The 23,474-nt window shown below is 36.6% G+C and overlaps 2 protein-coding genes across 5 annotated transcripts; one reads left to right on the plus strand and one right to left on the minus strand.

Moving 5' to 3' along the window:
- Window positions 1-164: 164 nt before the first annotated feature.
- akr1a1b (aldo-keto reductase family 1, member A1b (aldehyde reductase)) lies at window positions 165-6,011 on the minus strand. Of its 4 annotated transcripts, none has more exons than XM_027154464.2 (9): window positions 5,880-6,011; window positions 3,815-3,910; window positions 3,147-3,266; window positions 2,907-3,058; window positions 1,797-1,992; window positions 1,337-1,536; window positions 1,132-1,204; window positions 950-1,036; window positions 165-810 (listed from the first exon to the last, which is right to left on the minus strand). In XM_027154464.2, the coding sequence occupies exons 2-9, from the start codon at window positions 3,893-3,895 to the stop codon at window positions 745-747; spliced, it is 975 nt and encodes a 324-aa protein (XP_027010265.1). In that variant the 5' UTR covers window positions 3,896-3,910; window positions 5,880-6,011; the 3' UTR covers window positions 165-744. The 4 variants fall into 4 exon arrangements, with proteins under 4 accessions (XP_027010265.1, XP_027010268.1, XP_027010264.1 ...); XM_027154467.2 differs by lacking the exon at window positions 5,880-6,011 and adding an exon at window positions 5,404-5,422; XM_027154463.2 differs by lacking the exon at window positions 5,880-6,011 and adding an exon at window positions 4,501-4,627.
- Window positions 6,012-6,812: 801 nt separating this feature from the next.
- LOC113647653 (Fc receptor-like protein 5) lies at window positions 6,813-11,266 on the plus strand. Its single transcript, XM_027154496.2, has 8 exons — window positions 6,813-6,949; window positions 7,051-7,089; window positions 7,258-7,545; window positions 7,941-8,231; window positions 8,627-8,860; window positions 8,945-8,974; window positions 9,070-9,151; window positions 10,752-11,266. The coding sequence occupies exons 1-8, from the start codon at window positions 6,919-6,921 to the stop codon at window positions 10,900-10,902; spliced, it is 1,146 nt and encodes a 381-aa protein (XP_027010297.1). The 5' UTR covers window positions 6,813-6,918; the 3' UTR covers window positions 10,903-11,266.
- The last annotated feature ends 12,208 nt before the right edge of the window (window positions 11,267-23,474 follow it).

Raw genomic sequence — 23,474 nt, forward strand, 5'->3', positions numbered from 1 at the left:
TAACCCTCACTGCTCCAGGCGTGCTGTGTCATGGCTGATCCTGCACTATGACCCCAAAATTGGGATATGCGAAGAAATTTCACTGTGCTGTAATGTATATGTGACAAAATAAAGGCTTGTATTCTGCCTGGCAAAGTTGCAGTAATTAGACTCACACAGGGAGATCAATTCTACATTCTCAGTCACACATTTATTCAGTCTTTAGTTCTTCTGGTGAGTTTCACTTGGTAAGAATACGAGTTACATTTCTTCTAACTTTATAATATGTAGGTACATGACAATACATGACAATCATATGTTCCTTATATGGCATTGCTCATCACATTCAAAATCAAGTAACTGCAGTAGGGGTGTAAGAAAATATGAATACATCACTGAGGCTGAACAGATAATGTGTTTAAAACAGACAAACACAGATACAAATAGGAGGAACTCTATTTGTTTAATGTTTTATTTTTATAAAGCTGTCCGAAAAGGTTTACAGGGCATCTTGTTGAAACTAGAGTTATGTATCTGGACTGGGATCATATGAGACTCATCAAAAAAAGTCATCCACATACAGATAGGGATATTTGGAACAATAAACAGATACAGACTGTCAAGTACCTTAATGCCTGAGAAATGAAAAATGGGTGAAAATGCTCCCATCAGTAAGGTAAAAACCTACATGTATCGTGTTATGTGTTCAGCTTTGCCAGTCGAAGTAGATTGGAAGGCACATAATTCTGCAGTACAATGTATTCATTAATAAGGATCATTAAATGGATAGTGGGGATGTCCTGCATCCCTTGGTACAGGCTTGCCATCAACCTGAAAAACAAACAAACAAAAAAAACACCCCTCAGTGCTGTTAGAGATGGTACACTTTCTCTTTTATTTATTTACACCACTTTGAATTAACAAAATGAACTGACTTTAAAAGACAACTATTATGGGCTGAGAAACTTACAGTTATAGTTGGCACAATGTATCTCCAGCCTTTGTTCAATGCTGTCACACTGTCCATCTCGGCAGGCTCAAGAGTGAAATCAAAAACCTGCGTGTGCACAAAAACGTGTTAGATTACAACAATAACGATAGATGATGATAATAAAAAAAAATCAGTATTTGAATAATGGAAAAAAATAGAACCTGTATATTTTCTTTAATGCGAGACTCTGTAACACTCTTTGGGATCGTCACAACACTTCTTTGAGTCTGCCACCTGCATTTTGAGCAAATGTAACAATCTATTTTTGCAACATGTCACACAATCCAGCAACACAAACAATAAACTACTTGAATGCATTAGACAAAAGTACTGCGTTTAATTCACTGTAGTCTTGAATACATTTACCTGATTATAATTTGTGCAGGAGATTTGTTGTACTTCTTGGCTAAAGCTGCAATGACTGGCTCCTCTAAGATAACTGGCTCATCTGGTCTCTTCCAAGCACGATCTGGAGAGCCAAGTGGACTGTAGGCAGTCATCACTAAGCCCCTCTCCCTGCAGTGAGCAAGAAGCTCCACCTGGGCAAGATAAGGATGACCCTCCACCTGGACCGAGTGAAAACTTTTCATTTCAGGTTGTTTTTTAAGCATTAATATGCAAAGACCAAATTAAAATCGAACAATGATTTTTTTTTCAAAAATTAAACTCAGGGCTTTTGTTAAGGCCGCTTTCAACAATGGGAGTCAGTCAGTCAATCAGTTAGTAAACAAAAATGCCTTCTCTAGGCTGGCGCCCTGCAGTAATAAGGGATTGTAAAGCAACAAAACAGATGATCTTCGGGCTTTTGAAATATCTCTCTCCTAACCTGTAAAACAGTAGGCTTTATGTTGGCCACGGACAAGATATCATCAATCTGTCTGCTGTTGAAGTTAGAGAGCCCGATAGCCCTCACAAGTCCCTTTTCGACGAGTTTCTCCATGGCGGCCCACGTCACCTTGTAATCAATGTCATCATACAGTAAGGTCCCATCTTCCTTTCTGGGGAAAGTGCTATCCCCCTGCCTAGAAGAAGGAGAAAATTCAAGCTTTTTTTAGCATGAGGATGGGAGGTCTGAAATGTTTCAACGTTGCAGAATCAGATCTGTGTAGACGTGGACTACACTTTTGCATTTTAATTCTCCCAGCCATTGTACTCTACTCTTTACAGGAACACAGGTTTAAAACTGAATTTGAATTTTGCCTAAAATGATCTGTGCTCAAAATGGAATTGCATGATCAGAAATGCATTTGAATTTGAATACAGTACTGAAATTGCCGCCATATCCGTCGCTACTGTCATGTCAATCATTTACCTTTAATAACATCATAAACTTAGTTAACTTTTTTTGTCTACTGTTAAGGCTTCTGGAGGCATGTGTTTAGAATGAACACTGGAAATGATGCATTTCTCCTGGTTATAGATCTGGATTCCCAGTGAGCAAGCTTGAGGTGACATTCACAAGGAAAATCTGCCCTAGAGATCATGAGACAGACAGAGGAACCAGACTCAAAACATAAATGCATTACATAAACTCACAAACGGTACTAAGAGTGGTGAAAAGATGTGCAGTATTGTGAATTAGAGTCCTGGGATGAGCTCAGGACAGTCTTTATTGTAACAGCAGCTGCAGATCTGTAAGAATAAATCTATAGTATCCAGGTAAAATTATCAATTTTATCAGGATGAGACTCAAGTATTACATACTAAAGTAATTGGGACATATAAACCTTTAGGGTGTCTATGTGGATCATACTCAACTGCACTATCATTGAACCTAGAGAGGTTAGATCATGTAGTGCAACTAATTTGTTCTATTCCTTGTGTCTAATTGTGGCTCTTGCTGTTCTTGTGCTTGGTCAGATTGTTTATTGTCTCATTTGTAGATCAGTGTAATAGGTTCCCTTGGTCAAGTGGTCATGTGACAGCCTACACTTACTTAAAGGCATAAGGCCAGTGAATGAGGTAGAGGTCCAGGTACTCCAGCTTCAGCTCTTTCAGGCTGTTTAGCAGTGATGGCTCCACATCCTCAGGATGGTGCTTCGTGTTCCACAATTTGGAGGTCACAAACACGTCTTCTCGTTTCAAGGCCTGACATTGAGGACAGTTTGTGAGAAAAACTAAAGAAAATCCATGACATGTATTTTCATAGCTTAGGTATTCATCTCAGATGACTCACTTTATCAGGCCCCAACATCTCCTGAAAGGCTTCTCCAATTTCTGATTCATTTCCATAAATCGAAGCGCAGTCGATGTGCCGATATCCAGCCTGAAGAGCCCATATAACCGCCTGTTTCACCTGCAATAAAAAAAACGTAAATATATGACTATATCTATAAAGATTTTCTCTAAAGTAATAAACGTTACAACCATCACTTTTTGAATCATAGAAACATATTTGGATTTGTAAATCTGCAAATGTCACAACAGTCATACTTCAACTATAGACATGAATCCTAATGTACAGTATAATCCAAATATACATGATTATAAGGCTCATGCTAATACTCTAATGTTAAGATCTGATTTAATCCTCTTACACCTATTACCTCTTATGCAACATTTAGACTGAAAAAAACAAAAAAACAAAACAACCCCCAAAAAAAAGCAAAAAACAAGTCAATGACTGCAGAGAGTTGAACTAAAGGTTTCGCAAATTAGACAAAAGATGATTCTCAAAAGTCACATGAGAAGTTACAGATTAGCCAAACAGACTATGGTGTTGCAGATCATCTCATCTCACTAGACTTTGCAATCACGCCTGTTTACTTTTGCCAAATATTTAACAACCCAATAGGCTGAATATAAAACAGAATACGGACGGTCTACATGTAAACATACACTCACCTTTCCAGACTCACTCTTCCACGTCCCCAGTCCAACAAGTGGCATCTTTCGCCCGGTGTTCAGCACTGCATAGTCATTCATGTTTGCCTTATGACTCTAAGAAACAACAAGAAGAAATGATCCCACTGTGTATCAGATCAGTCTTGAACTCATTCAAAGTGAGTAGGTGTTTACACCCTGCCTCAGGATTAGTGGTGTCACTGGACTTTAGCCCACTCACATTAAAACTCAGAAATATTCACCGAGGTTTATCAGTGACAAAGAAAGGCAGGAAGGAAAGAAGGAAGGAAGGAAAGGGGTGAATCTGCTGACTTGTGAAAAAGCTAAAAAACTGCCCATGTCCACAAATAGTCAAAAAAATTTCCACATTTAAGATATCATTCTCTAAATATAGTGTGTGCATTCTTGTAATTCTCAAAATGTAGGTTATTCTGACATTTAGAAATCTCAAATGTAGGTTAAACAATATTGTAATTGTAAACTTATATTTACCTGCTAGCAAAACTATTAATGCTAATCACAGGAATATTAGCGTACTAGGGTACTAAACAGTAGGGATGGATGTGCGCATGCGCACTATTTTCACATATTGTTTAGTACAGAAATATGCAAAATCGAAACCACAATATTTAACAAATTGTATAGACAATATAAGGAAAAAGCATAAATAATATCTCATGTCATACCAGATTCCGACAATAAATCCTCCAGTTGAATTTGAGTAAACGTGCAAACATTTGCATTGAAGTTTTTGGCTTTTTATTCGGAGTTTTCCGTTCCACCTTAAAAGATCCGCGACTTACTATATCTGGCCTGTAGATGGCGCCATAGAGAAAACTAAGCTTTTATTGTTATTTCTACCATTTCTACCATTTATTTCTACTTTCCTCTAGGATCCTGGGGCTTCATAAAGATATATACATACATAAGATATCACAAAACGAAGGGATAAAAAGTAAAAATAAACATATTTAACATGAAGTGCATACGGTTTTTTTGCACTACCATGAACCTCTCACAGTTTATGTACATAATTGATCAGTCATATATTCTGTATTCATATTTAATACTCGTACTGATTATATAGTATCTCATCGTCTGTATGGTCTCATACAGTCTGTATTGTCTTGTCTTTTATAGTCTGTATTGTCTCATACAGTCTGTATTGTCTTGTATAGTCTGTATTGTCTCATACAGTCTGTATTGTCTTGTCTTGTATAGTCTGTATTGTCTCATACAGTCTGTATTGTCTTGTCTTGTATAATCTGTATTGTCTCATACAGTCTGTATTGTCTGGTCTTGTATAGACTGTATTTTCTTGTCTTGTATAGTCTGTAATGTCTTGTCTTTTATAGTCTGTATTGTCTTGTATAGTTTGTATTGTCTTGTAAAGTCTGTATTATCACGTATAGTCTGTATTGTCTCGGGTAGGCTGTATTGTCTGTATTGTCTTATCTTTTATAGTCCGTATTGTTTTTTATAGTCTGTATTGTCTCGTATAGTCTGTATTGTCTCGTAAAGTCTGTATTGTCTCGTGATAAAAACAACGCTTTAACCACTAGGCTACCACAAGCCCATAAATAACAGACCTGTGGACTTTTGTGGCATTTGAGTCTATCGAATACTGACAAATTGTGCTTTCATCTATGGAGCAAGCAGAAATAAAAAAATAGGTAAAGGAACAATGAGGAGACAGCAGCATAGGAATTAAGCAGAAAATTATATTTAACTCAAATACCACAGTAAAACACCTCTCTTCATATTGAATAATTGTATTATACACATTTTTTTCATATGCAAAGGTGATGTTTTTGGAAGATCATTAGATCAAACTGGTTAGATTTTCCTCTATGCAGTGTTCACCCAGTCATACAAACTATTTATTTTGCTTTATAGCGCCATCTACAGGCAGATATGTCCTGGATCTTTTAAGGTGTGACTGAAAAAAAAATCAAAAATCAAAATCCAACTTCAACCTCGTGATAAAAACCTGAACCATGAAGCTCACATTGGATAAATTATATATAACACACACAGCCTTTTGCACACAAGCACACATACTCACTCTCTTCTATCAGTAACGAATATCTTCACTGAAAAATCAGCCAAGGATGGTGATAAAAATGTTTTATTTATCAAAGACACTGTATGAAGCACATCCTGTCCACCGACCTCCAAATTAAAAGTCCCTTATGGCGTCACACGTTGAGAAACATAGACAATGCATTGTGTTAGTTAAATAAATGCAAAAAATAAATAAATAAATAAAAAAACAAACATATATGCTACATATTTGCAATTAATGAATCATTAATTATTCCTGTTTTGCAAAAGCGTTTTAAATAAATAATAAAATAAAAAAATAAAATAAAAGCAAAAAAAAATTTAATTCTTTACTTTTTAAAAAGGGGGGGGAATCTGTCACTAGCTGGTGGAGGCATTTATTATTATTATTATTATTATTATTATTATTATTATTATTATTATTATTATTATTATTATTAAATCCAGTCTGTCTGTTTCTGTTCTACTTCTTAAATTGCCAAATTGTTTAATGCCAGTTGGATATGGCTGTGATGGTCATGTGTCTACAAACCTTTAGCCATATAATGTATCATGATGCTATTTCCACGTTTACATTTCCACCATATTACAATTCGACAGCTTTACACTGCTTCATATAAATAACAGGTGAAGGAACTCAACGTCCTTGAGCTCTCTCCATCTATAAGTTAGTTTAAAAAGCTATTTGTTCTCAGCCACTTTCTGTACCACTTCATCCATATTCTGTGTAGTGTATCTTCCACTACAGCACACATTCCATTACAGATATTCATTAAATTTGCTGGATCTGTAAATATCCTTCAGTTTGATGCTTCTTTATGAGAATCATTTTTTGAACGCTGTTGTTGTTTAGAAAATAGTGCATTACATGTTAATCAGTATATCTCTAAGGACAGGAAGGGGAGGAGTGTGAAAATGAGATTATGTCTGGGAATGTAAATGTTTTTGCTGTTTGCGGTGTCTTTTGACTCAGTTACATAGCTTATTCCTCATCTTGCTAGCTGGTCTGGGAGAAAGATAATGATCCTGGGTTGAAGAAAATGAAAAGTTTGTTTGTTCTTGTGGCTATAGGTGAGTTTTCCTTAGATTCTTTAAATGTTCTTCTTAGGTATTGGCATCCATTATATCTGCATGTGGAAAAGTTAACAAGTTGTTGTTTTTCTTTTTTCAAGTAATGTCCTTATCATTGGCCAAAAACAGAACATCTGATGGTATAACACACACACACACACACACACACACACACACACACACACACACACACACACACACACACACACACACACACACACACACACACACACACACACACACACACTTTAAAACTTTACTATATTTTGTAACGTGTTCTTTTTCCTGTACTAAATTAATTCTTTCAGAAGTTGTTTTGACTGCCTGGCCTCAGGGACAGCACTTCTACCTCGGGGAACCCATTGTTTTGACATGTGAGGTAAAAAGGAACTCTTCAGAGCTGTGGATCTACAGTTGGTTTAGACACGACCTCGGTAAGGCTCTGACCCCTGGTCGTGCTCACAGAGTAAGCCATCACACTTACTCCATTTCAGTGCTAACCTCTGAGGACAGTGGCACATACTGGTGTAAAGCTTGGAAACAGGACACAAATTCCACCCTGCTAAGTAAACCTGTGTCTTTAAGTGTCACAGCAGGTAAGAAGGAGAAACTATGCAAGCACCACCAGTAGGTATAACCTTTGGGTTCAGTCTAGGGCAAAATGATAAAAAATGTTTCAGTGTGAAACTCGTACCTGTCGCACTTTGCCTTATTCTGTTATTCAACCCCAAGGGTCTGTGAAGGGTCTGAGTTACTATATCTATTACTGACAATAATCTATTAATGTCTTGTTACTATAGAAACAAAAGAATCTAGCCTAAGCGAATAGGAAGACCATTACAATCAACAAATCTGCATTAGGCAACAAATTAGGTCATTTCATAGCATTTATGCATTATTGTGCTTGTGTGCTTGTGTTTATTCTGCTGAAATTTCCTCTGAACAATTCTCCTTTTGTCCTCCCTGTCTTTGTTCTGTCATCTTTACTAAGCCTCACCTCCTGCATCCCTGGAGGTCTGGCCTGACAGCAGTCAGCACTTGAAGGATGAAAAGTTCTCTCTGCACTGTTTAGTACACGGTGGTCAATCAGGAGGTTGGACCCTGAGACGCCTCTATGATGCTAAAGTAAATTCAGGCTGTTTGAAGATCGAGGGCATAGTCAATCCTGATCAAACTGAGAAATGCAGCTTTAACAACATTACTGGTGGGTTAAGTGGCTTGTACTGGTGTGGAGCAGCCAGAGGGGATCAGCGCAGTAACACCATCAACATCATTGTGACCGGTGAGCTAACACATCTTTATTTAACCACAAGCCGCTTTATGAGTGTTGGGTGGCCATAGTGAATAGCTCTTAGACTCGAATAACCTAGAATAGGTCTGAATCCAATCCGAAATAAGGTTACCTAAAATTATGTTAGTTATTTGATGGTTTGTTTTTGTTCATTCTTATTTCATTGATTAATTTAATCCTAAATGAACATCTTTTTATATCAATGAATCTATGAGACAGTAGCCTAATAAACAATATCCATGCATACTTAAAATAAAATCTAAAACAGATTAGTCCTAAGTGTTCTGATAGAAACAGCAATCACATAGATCATAGTGACACTAGTGACACTAACATAGTGACACTAACATAGTGACTATAGACACTGTGTTCCTTCTTCTCCCCAGATGACCATGTGATACTCCAGTCTCCAGTTCAACCTGTGACAGAGGGAGAGACTGTGACTTTAACATGTAAAACTTCCAACAACTTATACCATGCATTGATCTATAAAGACGGTGTGAGCATGAATAATGCCAATGTGACGATAGAGAATGTGACTAAGTCTTATGAGGGATTTTACAAGTGTGTCGACCCAACTGCTGCTGTGGAGAGTCCAGAAAACTGGCTCTCAGTGAGAGGTGAGGAAATGATCTTTTTTCTGTCTAACTGGAATTGCTGTTATTCTGTAAACCTGTTTTCTAAATCTTTTTGTTTATCTACAGATAACTCAGAGGAAAAAAACAGCTTTGTAGGTATGGATATTTTGAGCATGTTTTTAGCTTATTAAGCCATATTTACTACTAAGTTTTCATGCCCTCCTGTGTTATGTCCTTGATCTGTTCTGTAGCGGCGTGGGTTTGGGTCGTCTGTGTCATCGTCATCATTCTGCTTTTAATCCCTGTCACTTTTCTGCTTGTACCAAGCCTTAGGTAAAGCAACCATTATTACTATTTTTGTCTTGATATTCTTATGACCATCAATGCATCTAGTAAACATGAACACGAGCATCAGTATCTCACTATCTATACTATATGGCCAAAAGTGTATATGGACATCTGTCCACTACACTCTGTACTTGTTGAACATCCAAATCCAGAGTCCAAGATGGTTCCCATCTTGCTGCTATAACATTTACAGCAGTGTGCAAATGGCCTTATCCAGAGCAACTTAAATTGTAGCTCATTTATTCAATTGAGCTATTGAGGCTAGAAGCCTTGCTTCTGGTTAGAGCTCACAACCTTTTGATCAGCAGTCCAACAGGGTAACCACTGAGCTACGACTTTCCCAATATGGAGGCTATATCCCATCCAATGTGGAGGTTATCACAAACCTCCATCGGAGGTTCTGGAAAGGTTTCTGGGCGTGACTTTCGGGATTTGTGCATGTTCCTCCACAACAATTAGTGAGTTCATGAACTGATGTTGGGTGAGGAGGTTTGGGGTGCAGTCAGCACTGCATTTTACCCCAAAGGTGTTTGGTGGGGTTGAGGTCAGGGCTTTGTGCAGCCACACATGTTGTTCCATCCCACACCATGTCTTTACACACTGCGCTTTGTGCTCAGGGGCTTTATCAAGCCAGAACAAGTTTGGGCCTCTGTTCCAGTTCTTTATTAAACAGAAAACAAAGAAAGTCTAAACAACTCTATGCTTTGGTGGCAACAGTTTGGGGAAAGCCAACATATAAGTGTGATGGTCAGGTGTTCACATCGTTTTGGCCATATAGTGTAGATCTGAATGTCTGTAACGCTGCTTTCTGGCAATTGTTAAATAAGGACAAAAACACTTTAGAAAAAAATAACCAATACCAGGATGGAAAGGTAATAATATATAAGAAGGCAGTATTTATCTTATATTACTTTATCTTAAAAAATAAGATGTTTCTATGCATACAGTCAAAGGTATTAGATTAGGTAGATCATAGATTAATATAAACCTGGTGTCGGAATTACAGCTCGCTTGAGATTCAGAGCTGCTGTTACAGAAAGGTAATCAACACCATTTGACCAATCAGATTTTGAGAATTGAGTAGTGCTGTGGTATTAAATTTAAATTTTATTAATTATGCTTAATAATGCTTAATACTAATAAGCATATTGCTTCAATATGTAATGAAAATAAGCCTACTCATTCATGTTAAAAATTACAATATAATTTCTCATCTCAGAGATGTCAGTAGATTTGGAAGTTCTTCACACCCGAGTTCTTATTTGTCAATGATGTGGTAATTCTGTTAGTTGTCTTCAGATATTAGATGGAGTTAGCGAGTCTATTTATAATAAAGTGTAGTAACTTTAATAGAGTGCATCCACAACAGTGTGGCACTAATAGTGGGTTCTTAGAGGTGGGAATATTTTCACATACTGACTTTTTGTCAGAAAACTGTCAGAATTCTGTGTTTACTCCAAGAGTCCATGGGTTATGAGCAACTAACCAGCAACTAACCATAATATATGCTTTGTTTATATTCCTTGTTAAAATATAGATGGCATACAGACAGCTAGATATGATCAAACAAATGTTGCTTTTACAGAAGGAGAGTAAAGTTGTTCCCAAGATGCAGAGAGACTAATGCCCATCAGGAAATGCCTAAAACCAAACAGGATGTGACAGAGATCCAGTGGGACCTGGGCTGGATGGAGATGACTAATCTGCTGGATAATGTGCCATACACTGGCATCTGAGCAGCTCTTAAACAGCTTACAAACTGTTATACAGCAGTGCAGAATAGCTTTAAGATTATACACTGTGATTGATACTGAGAGTCAATAATCCATATTATTTTGTTAATGTAACTTTAATATATACTTTTTTGACAGAAGACTTTGATGAAGAAGGTAAACGAGTATCTGTGAGTTCACGTGAAGCTGAAATTTGATGGATAAGAACAGTAAACAGTGAAAAACTAAGTAAAGTCAACATTTAGTGTGATCTTATATATATGTACATATGTATATGTACATCAATGTTAGAATAATAATAAAAAAACATTTATTTTTATTATTATTCCCCCCTCTGAACGTTGAATGATAGCTTTCAACAAGTTTTTTTATTTGAATTTTTTTTAAAATAAGAAATGCTGATGATATCACTTATAACACACACACACACACACACACACACACAAACACACACACACACACGACACACTAGAGGACAGAGCTTACGTTATGGTATTGTTGTTCTGTCCAACCTTTATGCCACATTCAGTTTTTATAAAAATAAATAAATAAATAAAAAATACCGTGAAATAGATTGAACTAGTGATATCTGATAGGATCTAATAGGATTCTTACAATCAGCTTAATAAATTAGTGTGAGAGAACACATGTGGGTCTAACAGTATGTTTCTGATCTCATATTGCTGTTTTCAAAGCTCCGTTGTTTCGGTTTTGTACACGAGAGCTTTGTTTCACTGGCTAGTGGTTGAGTGGTCTGTGTATCATAGCTCAATGCCCCACATCATTACAGCATTAGACAGGGCAACATTAGGTGGTGCTTTATAAAGGTATGGCAGAACCGTGGACAGTACAACCCTGAGGCAAGGTATACAGGCTTGTGCTGGTCTTGTGTTTTCATCCACAATTTATTGATTCTTGCTGGTGCCACAGTCCTTTTCTACACAACCTTAATTACAGCACAGTGCAGTAATCTTTCACCTTCTCATTCCTCTGTTATTCCTCTAATTCTCACCTAGAGGGCAGACTGTCATTGCGCATGCACATTTTCACAGCCATGCCTTACCGGCAGGGGGCTGCTGACACACACACACACACACACACACACACACACACACACACACACACACACACACACACACACACACACACACACACACATAACACACACATACACACACACACCACACACACACACACACACACACACACACAAAATACACACACCACACACACACACAAAACACAAAACACAAAACACACACAGACACACACAGACACACAACACACACACACACACACACACACACACACACACACACACACACACACACACACACACACACACACAACAAACGCACACACACACACACAACAAACGCACACACACACACACAACACACACACACAACAAACACACACACACACAACACACACACACACACACACGCAAAGAGCATGAAAGCAGGCAACATCGTGAATTTGTATTTTTCATCAAACGTATATATTCATTGTCCACTTTATTAGGAACACCTTAACACCTGAATTTAATCAGCTAATTATGTTCAACAGCAAAATGTATAAAGTCGTACAGGTAAAGAGCTCAGATCAAACAGTTAGTGTTTACAGTTAATGTTCTCATCAAACATCAGAATGAAGGAAAATTGTGATCTCTGTCACTATCTGAAGTAGTGCTTTTGGAAACTCTGCTTTTCTCTTTAGCCTCTCTAGTTGTTTGCTCAAAGGCATAGAGAATGCAATGAAGAAAAAACCTTAATCAAATTGGTGACCTTTTCATGGAGTTTCATAGAATCATGTTTACAAATATTTTCCGTTTCTGACCTTGTATATGTCTACGAAAAGCTAATTTTGCCTCAATTCTGTTTTTACCATTTTAATCCCTTAACCTTGTGGCTTATTAGTTTGTTACTCATTTTAAATCAGTATAATGAAACTAATATAAAAAATGGATGTACTTTCATGAGCAGGAAATCTATGTCTTAAACCACCAGTGTGACCTGGGTGTTTAATGGGTTTTAAGTAGGTTCTTGGCACCACGTCCACACAAACATTTGGGAAGATCTAAAAGTAAGTGCTGTCTGCTGACATGCATGAAGCCCAGATTTCTGAAGCCAAAAGCTCTGATGCGCACACTTGACCTTGATCTGTAGCATGAAAGTGTCTTTAGAGCTCTTTGTGAGGCTGGATTTGGAGACAGGAATTCATCTGCTTTTTATCTCAAATGGGGGTTTCCAGGACATTTTGGAAAGAGATTGTCACAAATGGAACTGGGTCTTTTAAGTAACTAATCCTGGTTCATTAATTAAAACAATGTTCTTTGCTGTAGTCAAACTGTTTATGTTTGAGGTTGTACCAATAATGTGCAGTTAAATATATTAGTGGAGGTCAAGTAGAATGAAAACCACAATTATTTCCCATTTTGCTAATGGGGTTTGAAGATACAAGCTCAATCGATCTTCATTTGTCTTCCCTTGGTGAAAATCTCATTTAAAAGTCTAATAGTTTATAGCAGAAGACTAATGATGTTGAATGAATTTGTGCACAATTACCTGTGGGTTTATTATCATGGGCCAATTTTAAATGATGACACTTGTGCAAAAGGTTTTTTAAAAATATTACATTTCTAACGGGGAAGACAACATTTTACCTTAATTTATTATATTTACTATTCCACCATGAGCAACATGAGTACAGAACATAAGAAATATAATCCAAAAAGTTTAATATAAAGATTCATATTATACAAAAATCCAAGATTAATATTAGACTTATATTTAAATGTGTTTGTATTTATCCCCAACAAACAAGCCTGAGATGATTGAGGTGACTGTGGTGAGGAAAAACCCCCTTGATGGAAGATGAAGAAACCTTGAGAGGAACCAGACTCAAAAGGGAACCTCATCCTCATTTGGGTGACACTGGAGGGTGTGATTATAAATACACACTAATTCAATACACAGTTCGACAAATGTTGTATTGTTGAGGAGATTGTTGTCCTTAAATACCACATCTAGTGGTATCTCCTCTTAGAATGTGAGAATATTTCGTAAAGCAGAGTCAAAGTGGAGCTGGTACACCTCTAGATGCCTCAGGATCCTCACAGGGTCGGCTTCATCTCAATGAAGGTCTGGAATCTTCCCGAAACGGAAGACAAGTGGAGCTGCAATAGAATTAAAGAATAGTATGGCTGGCTAAGTAAGTTAATAAAATTCACTTCTCAAGCAAACATAAAAATTAACACATTTTATTTAAATAGGCTAACTAATTAAACCAAATAAAGTAACTAACTACTAACTGATCAAACCTCTGGAAGGAACAAGAAGAGTCTTGGCATTGCTCCACAACCACCAAAATAAAGTGGATGATAATGAAGATTTCTTTGTTCCTAAAAATCCCAGTATGACATTTCTAGCAGTATAAACACTGAATATCAGTGAATCACGACCAGATAAAAACAAAATAGCTACCACAGGGCCTGTCAGTCATAGAAAAATCAATCTTAATCAACAGACTGAGATTGAACATGTGAGATATTTTTCCTGCTTAATTCAGTAAAGGCTTTCAGCTGGTCAGGATCATTGTGGTTTAAATGGCTAATTTGTTTAGATTTTGGAAAATAGAACTGAATTCATTCAAAAATATAATGGGCAGGAACAATTGCTATTAATTTATGCAGGGGTGGGTTATACTGGACAAACATTCTGTGGCAGGCAAGAGGGTCTATAGTAGGGGGTGGGCTTGGTCTGACCTTCAGGAGTGGACAGAATCTGTCAAAGGTGTCTGTAGAGACAGGCTGGATTGGACAGAATCGTCCAGTAGTGGTTGAAGATTTGTGAGATTTGTCAAATATGTCTGTGAGATAAGCAGGATTGGGCACGAATATCTGCAGGTGTGGGTAGGAATGGTCAAACCACCAGGATGGAAGCAAGAAAAAAGATCCCTCAAACACCTCTAAGGCTCATTATATCTTTTCCAACAATTCGATTCCATTCAATTCAATTCAATTTATTTGTATCGAGCTTTTAACAATTTACAGAAATACACATTTTAAAGTTTAAAGTTTAAAATTAAGTTACTATTTATCTCTGATATATATCCCTAATGAACAAGCCTGAGGTGATGGTGGTGAGAAAAAACTCCCTGAGATGCTATGAGGATTTTTAAAAACTTTTTATTTAACCTTTATTTTACCAGGAAAGAAGCACATTGAGATTAAAAATCTCTTGTAAAGAGAATTCCAGGCAGAGGGAGCAGCAAATTTAAATGCCTTTTTCCCACATTCCGTATGTACCACTGGAACAGAAAGTAAAAATAATTCTTGTGATCTGAGGCTATAGCTACAAGCATACTTTTTATAGATATATGTACAAAGATATGATGGAAGTAAACCCAGGATAGATTTATATATAAAAACATGCCAGTGTTTTTGTCTTCGGATGGACAGCGCAGACCAGCCGACCCGAGCATACAACACACAGTGATGAGTGAGGGTTTTAAGATTTGTTATAAACCTCAATGCACCATGATAAACAATATCAATAGCATGTAAACACTGTGAAGATGCATGCATATTTAAGGACGTTTTTAAGGATGAAATCTTGAGAGGAAGATAATGACTCAGAAGGGAACCTCATACTCATTTTTAGTGATACTGGACAGTAAATAATGTAAATAATGTTCTTTCTACAACAGTTTGTAGTATTCATAGTGTTTAAGAGTAAAATGATCTACATAACTAAACCAGCATTTTACAGCTAAAACGTCTAAAATTACAGCATTTTGAACTGAAATCAAGGAGGACATTATTTTTTATGTGGTTAAAGTTTGTGATCAGGAATGAGAGAAGAAGAAAACAAAATTAGTTTTTTTCTTTCTTGCTATTATCTTTGCCACTTATTCATTAAAGTAAACCATGATTCTACTCATTCAAGCTTACTGTATATTCCTTTCTGTATTGTTTTCTGTCTTCTATTTCTCACTCTCTTTTGCATATAAATTAATTGGAGGCAGCTGGTGGCTGACAGAGGACCAGCTGTGTGCGAATAAGGGTGTCTCACAGTTACAGCACCCTGCTGAGCTTTCCCACTGATAATTCACAGGGGCACCTTGGAGAGCCAGGTCAAAGGGCAAGCTGTTGGCACAGTGACTATGTTGGACAGAAAAACAGTACATAGCCTTTCACTATGTGCCCTTTTGCTTCAAAGAAACGAAAATGTTTTTTTGACACCTTGATGGTTTGACATTTTAGAAATTGTCATTTTTTTCTCTGCAAGTGCTTTTCAGCATTCGATGCCGTATGCCGTAGTCTTACAGCGGTACGGTGAGAATAAATTATACACTCACTCACTCACATGCAGCAACCCTAGACAGCTTCTCGCTTAGAACATGTAAAGTAACGGTTATGTAATTCCACCCCAGCAACACTGTCCAATGTGTCTGGTCTCTAGAGCAGAATTCTTTCGTTTTGGACTAAAAAAAGTTACATGTTATATAAGACAAAACATGAGGTATTTTCAAAGAGACTCCATTTTAGGTTTTGAAAAGTGTCATTTCATAATAAATGCCATTTTTTATTTTTGGAAAACCATAAAAAGTACAAACAATTGTGTAGGCATTATTAATATAAATATTATATTATACATATGTTGTTGATCGGAAGGTGAAGTTTTAAGCCCCAGCACTGCCAAGCTGCCACTGTTGGGCCCTTCAGCAAGGCCCTTAACCCTCGTTGCTCCAAAGGTGCTGTGTTATAGCTGACCCTGTGTTCTGACCCCAACTTCCTAACAAGATGGGATATGCAAAGAATCGAATTTCACTACGATGACAAACTGGCAAGAATAAAGTATTTTTCTTGTTCTTTTTTTTTCCATTATTATTATTATTATTATTATTATTATTATTATTATTATTATTATTATTATTATTATTATTATTATTATTTTACTATTATTATTTTACTATTATTATTATTATTATTATTATTATTATTATTATTATTATTATTATTATTATTATTATCAGTAGTAGTAGTAGTATAAGTGTGCTAAACCTTATAAATCCAAGAGCAATAATCAGAAGTGGAATTTGAATTTCAATGGACATGGCTTTCCTCAGAATCCCTTATCAGCTCAGAAGAAAGTCACAGTCAAAAGTGAAGATAATAAGCCCTATTATAAAAGGCTTGGTTGACATCTCAGGGTTCTCATTTCCTGTTGGATCTGTCCTGATGCTTCTCCTGCTTTCAGGTTCTCTGTGCCAGCTCTGTGCTCCATCGAGTGCCTTGGCGTATGTGTTTACCAGAGAGCTTTCTATCTTCATTTTATCTGTGACATGAGGGTCTCAGGGATCATGGGAGCCTCTCTAGCCTCTAAGAGAATATGTTTCATATGAGAGCCTGTATGTGTGACTCCATTTTAATTTTAATGATGTTATTATTTTCCTCAGATATCCTGGAATATTGCATGCCTCTGCGGTTGACTCACTTGAGGTAGATGAGAGCATGGACTAATGGCCTTGGCTGTGGTTGCCATAGTAATACTTATGTTAGATGAATGAGGAAATGAAAAAAGAAAATAAGAGCTAAAGGCAAAAAGTAAGAGCAAGGCTCTGGGCCCTCATAATGCTCCCAGCATGCATAGTGTTTCCTGCAGTAAGAACTGCACCATGCTCCAAGACTGTGCATATGGCTTTCATGTAGGAAGCCTCTATTGTATGACAGGCTGCTCAAACCGACTTCACTACATATTCCAATCAAAACCAGTATAGTGTACTAGAATATGTCTTATGTCTTTCTACCCATAATTATATATATATATATATATATATATATATATATATATATATATATATATATATATATATATATATATATATGATTTTTAGCCTCTGTGAATACCTTCATCAAGCATCTAGTGCTATATACACAGCTGAGTGAATGTTTTCATATAGTCAGGACAAATTGTAGAACACAAAAACTATTTAATAAAAACAAAAGATGACAAAAAACACAATTTTCAAAACATTAATCCATTACATTTGAAACAGTTTAGGGTTCTATTTTTGTCTAGACACAAGCATAATTTCCTGGTAAATGCCACCATGCCACTGTTTAGATTGGGCTCAAATTATTCACGTTGCTGAATTGATGATGCAATAAAGAAATGTGACATTCAAAATTCACAAATGGAGTGGGATTTTTTAACCAATTCTGGTCCAAAGTGTGTGTGTTACCACCTGCTGAGACCCCCTAAGCATATCCATGTTGGATCATCTAAAACGACTCACATGCCCAGACGTTCCAAGCAGAATTACAGCATCAGGACGAATCAGGCAGATCTGGAGATCGTGTATGTGTAAGGAAATGTGTAAGGATCTGGCAACACATCAAGCAGCAGGAGTGCGCATACAGCTCGACAGGAAAGATTATTAGGTACCATTTTATCCACCGATGTTTTAAAAAGGGGTAGATTGTGATCAGAGTGCAGACTATTACAGCGTAACTAAAAAGGAGAGCCAGAAGGCAGCACAGGTATGAGGGCACTCTGTGACATTAAGCATACTGCCAGTCCAGTGACAACAAACCTGAGTAATTGTGCAGGAAATGAGAGTAACAGCATCTAAGCATCCGGTTTTCCCTAAATTCTCTATGCCTTTGAATCTCTAAAGCACTGTCCATGTCTAGAAAATGCAATTTGTAAACTAAACAAATAGATTTCCAGTCCAATCTTAACCCATCACTCTTATACTGTATTGTCAAACCAATCTTAACTATTGACATCAGACTTAATTAGTACGATTAATTAATTGTGACCCATGTACATGAAGTTCCACCGACATAAACATAAACCAAATACTTTCTGTGCATTATAAACGAATAGCGATATCTGTATCAGGGATTTTTCCGTCATGTTGTTTATTAAGTAATGTGTGTTTTTGAGTCCCCACAGTCAAATTTCCTAGCTGGTGTCTTGCTGTTTAATGGCTTAAGCTTGTTTGAAATTTTATTCTTTCTGCTTGTAATTGAAAAACAATTGCCCATACAAACAAATTATATATCAGGGATCACTGCTGACACAAGAAGCATCACCATAAGTTAGATGTAGTATTGCTTCATTTATTTACTATCCTGTATTCATCTAGTTATATTTTAAACTAATGTAAAATTGCCTTAGTGATGATAATAGCAGTTTTATAAGTCTGCTGTCAGTCAAAAGATAACCTTAAATGGAAAACACCTGCCCTACTGTCAACAAAATAGAGTGCTTTAGACACTCGACAGGCTTGATCTGTTTGCATGAGCAGGTCTGGCTTAGACCTTATTCCTACAAAGTGTTCTGAACTTTTATCCTGATATTTTAGGGGTGTTTAGACTTACCTTCTGCCTTAATAAAGAATCTGTGGATAGCCGGGACAGTTGAACTTACAGTAAAATCCAATGATAATGATTTTACCTGGCTAGCTACAGCTAGTGCAATTGAAAGTCAAAATTGAAACAAATACAATACTTTTATTTTGTTAATAAAAACTGATCCTGACATGTACAGAAGGCATCAATACTACTGAAGGGATCTTTCTGCACTGCCAGGTGACATGAGTGATGGCAGCTAGTCCTCATTGGTTGCCGTCTACAGAATGTTTTTCTACCAATTATACGGTAGGTCCTATGGGGTGACAGAGCTCTATATATTTTTCCCAGAGGGGATTATATTCATAACAATTGCATAAATAAGTTAGATGCTAACTACATTTCGTTGGCTCTGTACATGTACCTTGCACAATGACAATAAAGTTGAATCTAATCTAATCTAATCTAAATGCGAGGGGGATTCAAATATTATAAAACATTATATGAGTTAAAAATGTCTGACCCCAATTTTAAACGCGACAACTTTCAAAGTCACTGGTTAAAAGGATCAATTCAAGTGAAATCAGTTTTTTCTTATAGATTATAAAGAAATCTACAGCAGCGATCTGTTGGAGCATGTGATCAATTTGCAACATGCTTAAAGTCTACTTAGATGTTAGGAAAACAAAAGGAAGAAACATCAGTCCGATAGCACAGGACGTGATGATAGAAAGAGGGCATTGGAGAGGGAGCACAGAAGAGCGATGGGTAGCTTTCAGTGCTAATCTGCAAAGATGAATAAGACCTGCACTGAAGCCATGCATCTATTAGACAGCCTCCAAATCTACAGAGGTTAAAACAGGACAAAGTGAATTACCAGGCACAAGCAGCCCAGCTCGTGATGTGACAGAACCCTAATTACGCATCTGTGTGTATGTGTGTGTGCATCTGTGTGGGTTTGTCTGGCATCTTGTCAGTGTATGCTTCCTCTCAGCATTGTATTTTCTCCTTCCAGGTCTCTATTCTCTTTTCTCCTGTTTTCAGCTGTGCTCCTCGCACTATGGTCTGCCTGGGTGTGCTCTGAATTTCAACCTCCGTGTCAGCCTCCTGAAAGGCCTCCTGGGATATCTGCTCTCTCTGTCTCTGATATTCAGTCTCTCTTTTACACTTTTGCTTCTTATATCACAATCTTATCTATAACTTGCGGGATCAGGTCTGGTACTGGTACTGGTGTTATTATTTTGATAAACAATTGGAAAAAAAGGGACAGCGGTAACGTTCAAACTGAATTATGCTAAACTTCTGGCTTTTTAAAAAAAAAAAAAAAAATTAGATATTTAGAAGCTACCACATTCTTTCTGCAACACCAGGTATTTAACAAGTCTCAGAACACTAGTGCCTAGTAACACATTCTTCACCAGGAGTAACACAGATTTATTCACCTTCACATTTGACAGATTTGTTATTCACTTTAATTTCATTCAGGGATTGTTGGAATTGAGCATGCTCTTTTTTTTTTTTTTTAGAATTTAGCATGAAATTGCATTTTTAAAAAAAGTTTTTTTTTTTTTTTTTTTGCTCATTTGTTTGTTTTTTCATTAATTCATCTCCAGTAATCATTTTATATCTATCCTGGGTACACGGGGAGAAGAGGTGCATATATACCAGGAAGATTGTATGGGCTTAAACACAAGAACATCACAGATGAACTACTGTATATTATTACTCTTATGCGATTGTTGTTATTGTTGTAGGTAGTTACAGCATTATGATGCATACGATAATAAAAATTTTTTTTTATTTGGCTGCATTATGATTCAATTTCAGCCCTATTGTTTTAAATTCATCAAAGCTACGAGAGTCCACGGATATACCAGCGATTTCAAAATAATTTTTTCTTATGTGACTCTAGTCAGGAGGTGTTTATGTGCAGCCTTATTGAGTTGTTTTTTCCTGTTGATTTAGGGTACCTGTTTTGCTGAACTTCACCAGATTCACTTATCCAGAGCAGATCAATCACCAGATTCAGTTTCTTTGCTGATGAGATTAAATCCTCCTCTAATATGCCCTGGTACCCCCCATTACTGTGCACAATGAAGCAGCCTTATATCATCATGTTCGCATCTTTGTAATTCACTGTAGGTATGCAGCTCTATTCTTGGGAAAAAAACGTACAACCCTTCTTTCTACAAACATGACAAACTGATTTCCTGCCAAAGAGTTCTAGCTGTCTTATTTGTTTGCTTTTTGTTTGTCTCATCAAAACTATTGTTCCCTAGTGTTCTAATTTGTCTAAATGATTTAAGACCTGCACCTCCGGGGTTCTCGTAGCCTAGTGGTTAAAGTGTTGGTTCGTCAATCAGAAGGTTGTGATTTTGATTCTCACTTCCACCAGGCTGCAACTGCTGGGCCCCTGAGCAAGGCCCTTAAACCTCAATTACACAGTTGTACATAAAAAAAGAGATATAATGTAAGTTGCTCTGGATAAGGACATCTGCTAGATGCTGTGAATGTAAATCTTTGTGCTTTTTTTTTTTAACATCACAGTTTATTGTTTATTGTTCTCTGTGTAACTGTTGTTCCTGCTGCTTTCAGTTTTTCCTGCAACTCTTTTCAGGTGACTGAAGGCTTCTCTTTTACCTTCCTTATCATTACTTACCTAGCCACACACAAGCTTTCCAAATGTGGTGAGACAAAATTAGGATAACGATTATATGCTATTTCAATTATATGTTTATAATTAATATAATTCATTTATATTTCTGTTAAAGCAAATATTGTGGGAGTTTTAGGTGATTTCATGGGGTTACTTGAGGAATTTACTTGGTATAGGAAATAATTGCTTAAACTAGCTTTTACTTCTCTAGTAGTAAAGCAACATTATCAAGGACAATTTATTTATTGTCCACCCGACACTGCTGATACCGGTCTTCTTCCACATCACGTCTGTGAATTGTCAGGTCCTTTTAACTCTTTTGGCAGTTGTTTTTCTGATTCTGTTGTAACATGACTTATGTGCATATTAATCAGAAACTTTTATCATTAATCATCAATGATTATTGATTAATGATAACCACCTAGTCATGATAATTTTTTTTAACCCGTGTATGTTGTTCGGGTCTGTGGGACCCATATTCATAAACATCAATAGTTTTGAAAAACTTTGCTTCCTTGTAAATTTGTTGATTTTTTTCCCACTCATAACTTGATAAAATTTGATTTTCTTTTTTTTATTACATTTGATTAAAAAACAACAAAAAACGAGTAGCACTTTAATTAAAAAATATATAAGATATTAACCATATATCGCTTGTAATTTGGATGAAGTAAACATCTGTAGAGTATTTTAAAATAAAATAAAACCCAAAAATGCAGCGGGTCACCAGACCCACGAACACTGGCTGAGTAACAAAAATACAAACACCATACAATTTTATTTAATTAAGCTACACGTTTATAGAAACCACAAAATTCATTAGAAATTAATGCAGGATTGCAAACAAAAATAAAAATGTATAGTCTCTAGTTGAAACCAATGATGAACTGGAGTGCTGTAGCTGAAGTCGATAAACTGGCAGTTTCTACCTCTAGGTGTTTTTCCCTTAGAGCTTTCTGGTTTAGACTTTACCCACTTTAGGTTTAAATGCAAATCCAGAACAGATAATGACTCTGAATTAAGCTGATACTGGCAGATCATGAAAAAAAAAAAAGAAAACAGATAATAATAATTATAATGAGGAGTTCAACTGAGCATAAAGTGCCATAAATATACACTTTGGATGTAGTAGTACAGAAATAAAGTGATACTGAAGCCCTGCAAGCATCACATCACAGACAAGCTCTGGGTAATTACACGTGCTGTGTCTAGCTGATGCACTTGTTCTTTCTTCGATCACATGCTGATTTTATAGTAAGCCACAATTCACAGCCACATGCATTAAAACACGTACGTGACTCACGTTTTATGCCCAAATGCCTGCTAAAAATCTGCAGTCCCCGTGTAAGCATCTATCGTTCGGGTTATTGTGAGTCAGACGGAAAACCCAGTGGAGATATTTGGTGAGCAACTGAAAGCATGAATGATGTTATTCCTAACAATGACTTTATTACTGGAATAATAAGGTGAGCAGCTGCAAGCAGTCAGGAGCTAGTAAAATAATTGGAATGGAAAGGTTCACTGGTTCAACATATTATTTTTTTCATACCAGCTGAA

The sequence above is a fragment of the Tachysurus fulvidraco genome, chromosome 5, assembly GCF_022655615.1.
Source record: "Tachysurus fulvidraco isolate hzauxx_2018 chromosome 5, HZAU_PFXX_2.0, whole genome shotgun sequence".
NCBI classification, from domain to species: Eukaryota; Metazoa; Chordata; class Actinopteri; order Siluriformes; family Bagridae; genus Tachysurus; species Tachysurus fulvidraco.

What these genes read in the sequence shown, in the direction of transcription:
- akr1a1b (XM_027154463.2), bottom strand. Translation starts at nt 4,557, where the DNA reads ATGCAAATGTTTGCACGTTTACTCAAATTCAACTGGAGGATTTATTGT. An exon ending in AGATGTTGGGGCCTGATAAA is followed by an intron (nt 3,059 to 3,146) that starts GTGAGTCATCTG and finishes CCTCAATGTCAG; the next exon opens with GCCTTGAAACGAGAAGACGT. An exon ending in CCTGCACAAATTATAATCAG is followed by an intron (nt 1,205 to 1,336) that starts GTAAATGTATTC and finishes CTCAAAATGCAG; the next exon opens with GTGGCAGACTCAAAGAAGTG.
- LOC113647653 (XM_027154496.2), top strand. Translation starts at nt 6,919, where the DNA reads ATGAAAAGTTTGTTTGTTCTTGTGGCTATAG. An exon ending in AAACTGGCTCTCAGTGAGAG is followed by an intron (nt 8,861 to 8,944) that starts GTGAGGAAATGA and finishes GTTTATCTACAG; the next exon opens with ATAACTCAGAGGAAAAAAAC. An exon ending in GGAAAAAAACAGCTTTGTAG is followed by an intron (nt 8,975 to 9,069) that starts GTATGGATATTT and finishes TCTGTTCTGTAG; the next exon opens with CGGCGTGGGTTTGGGTCGTC.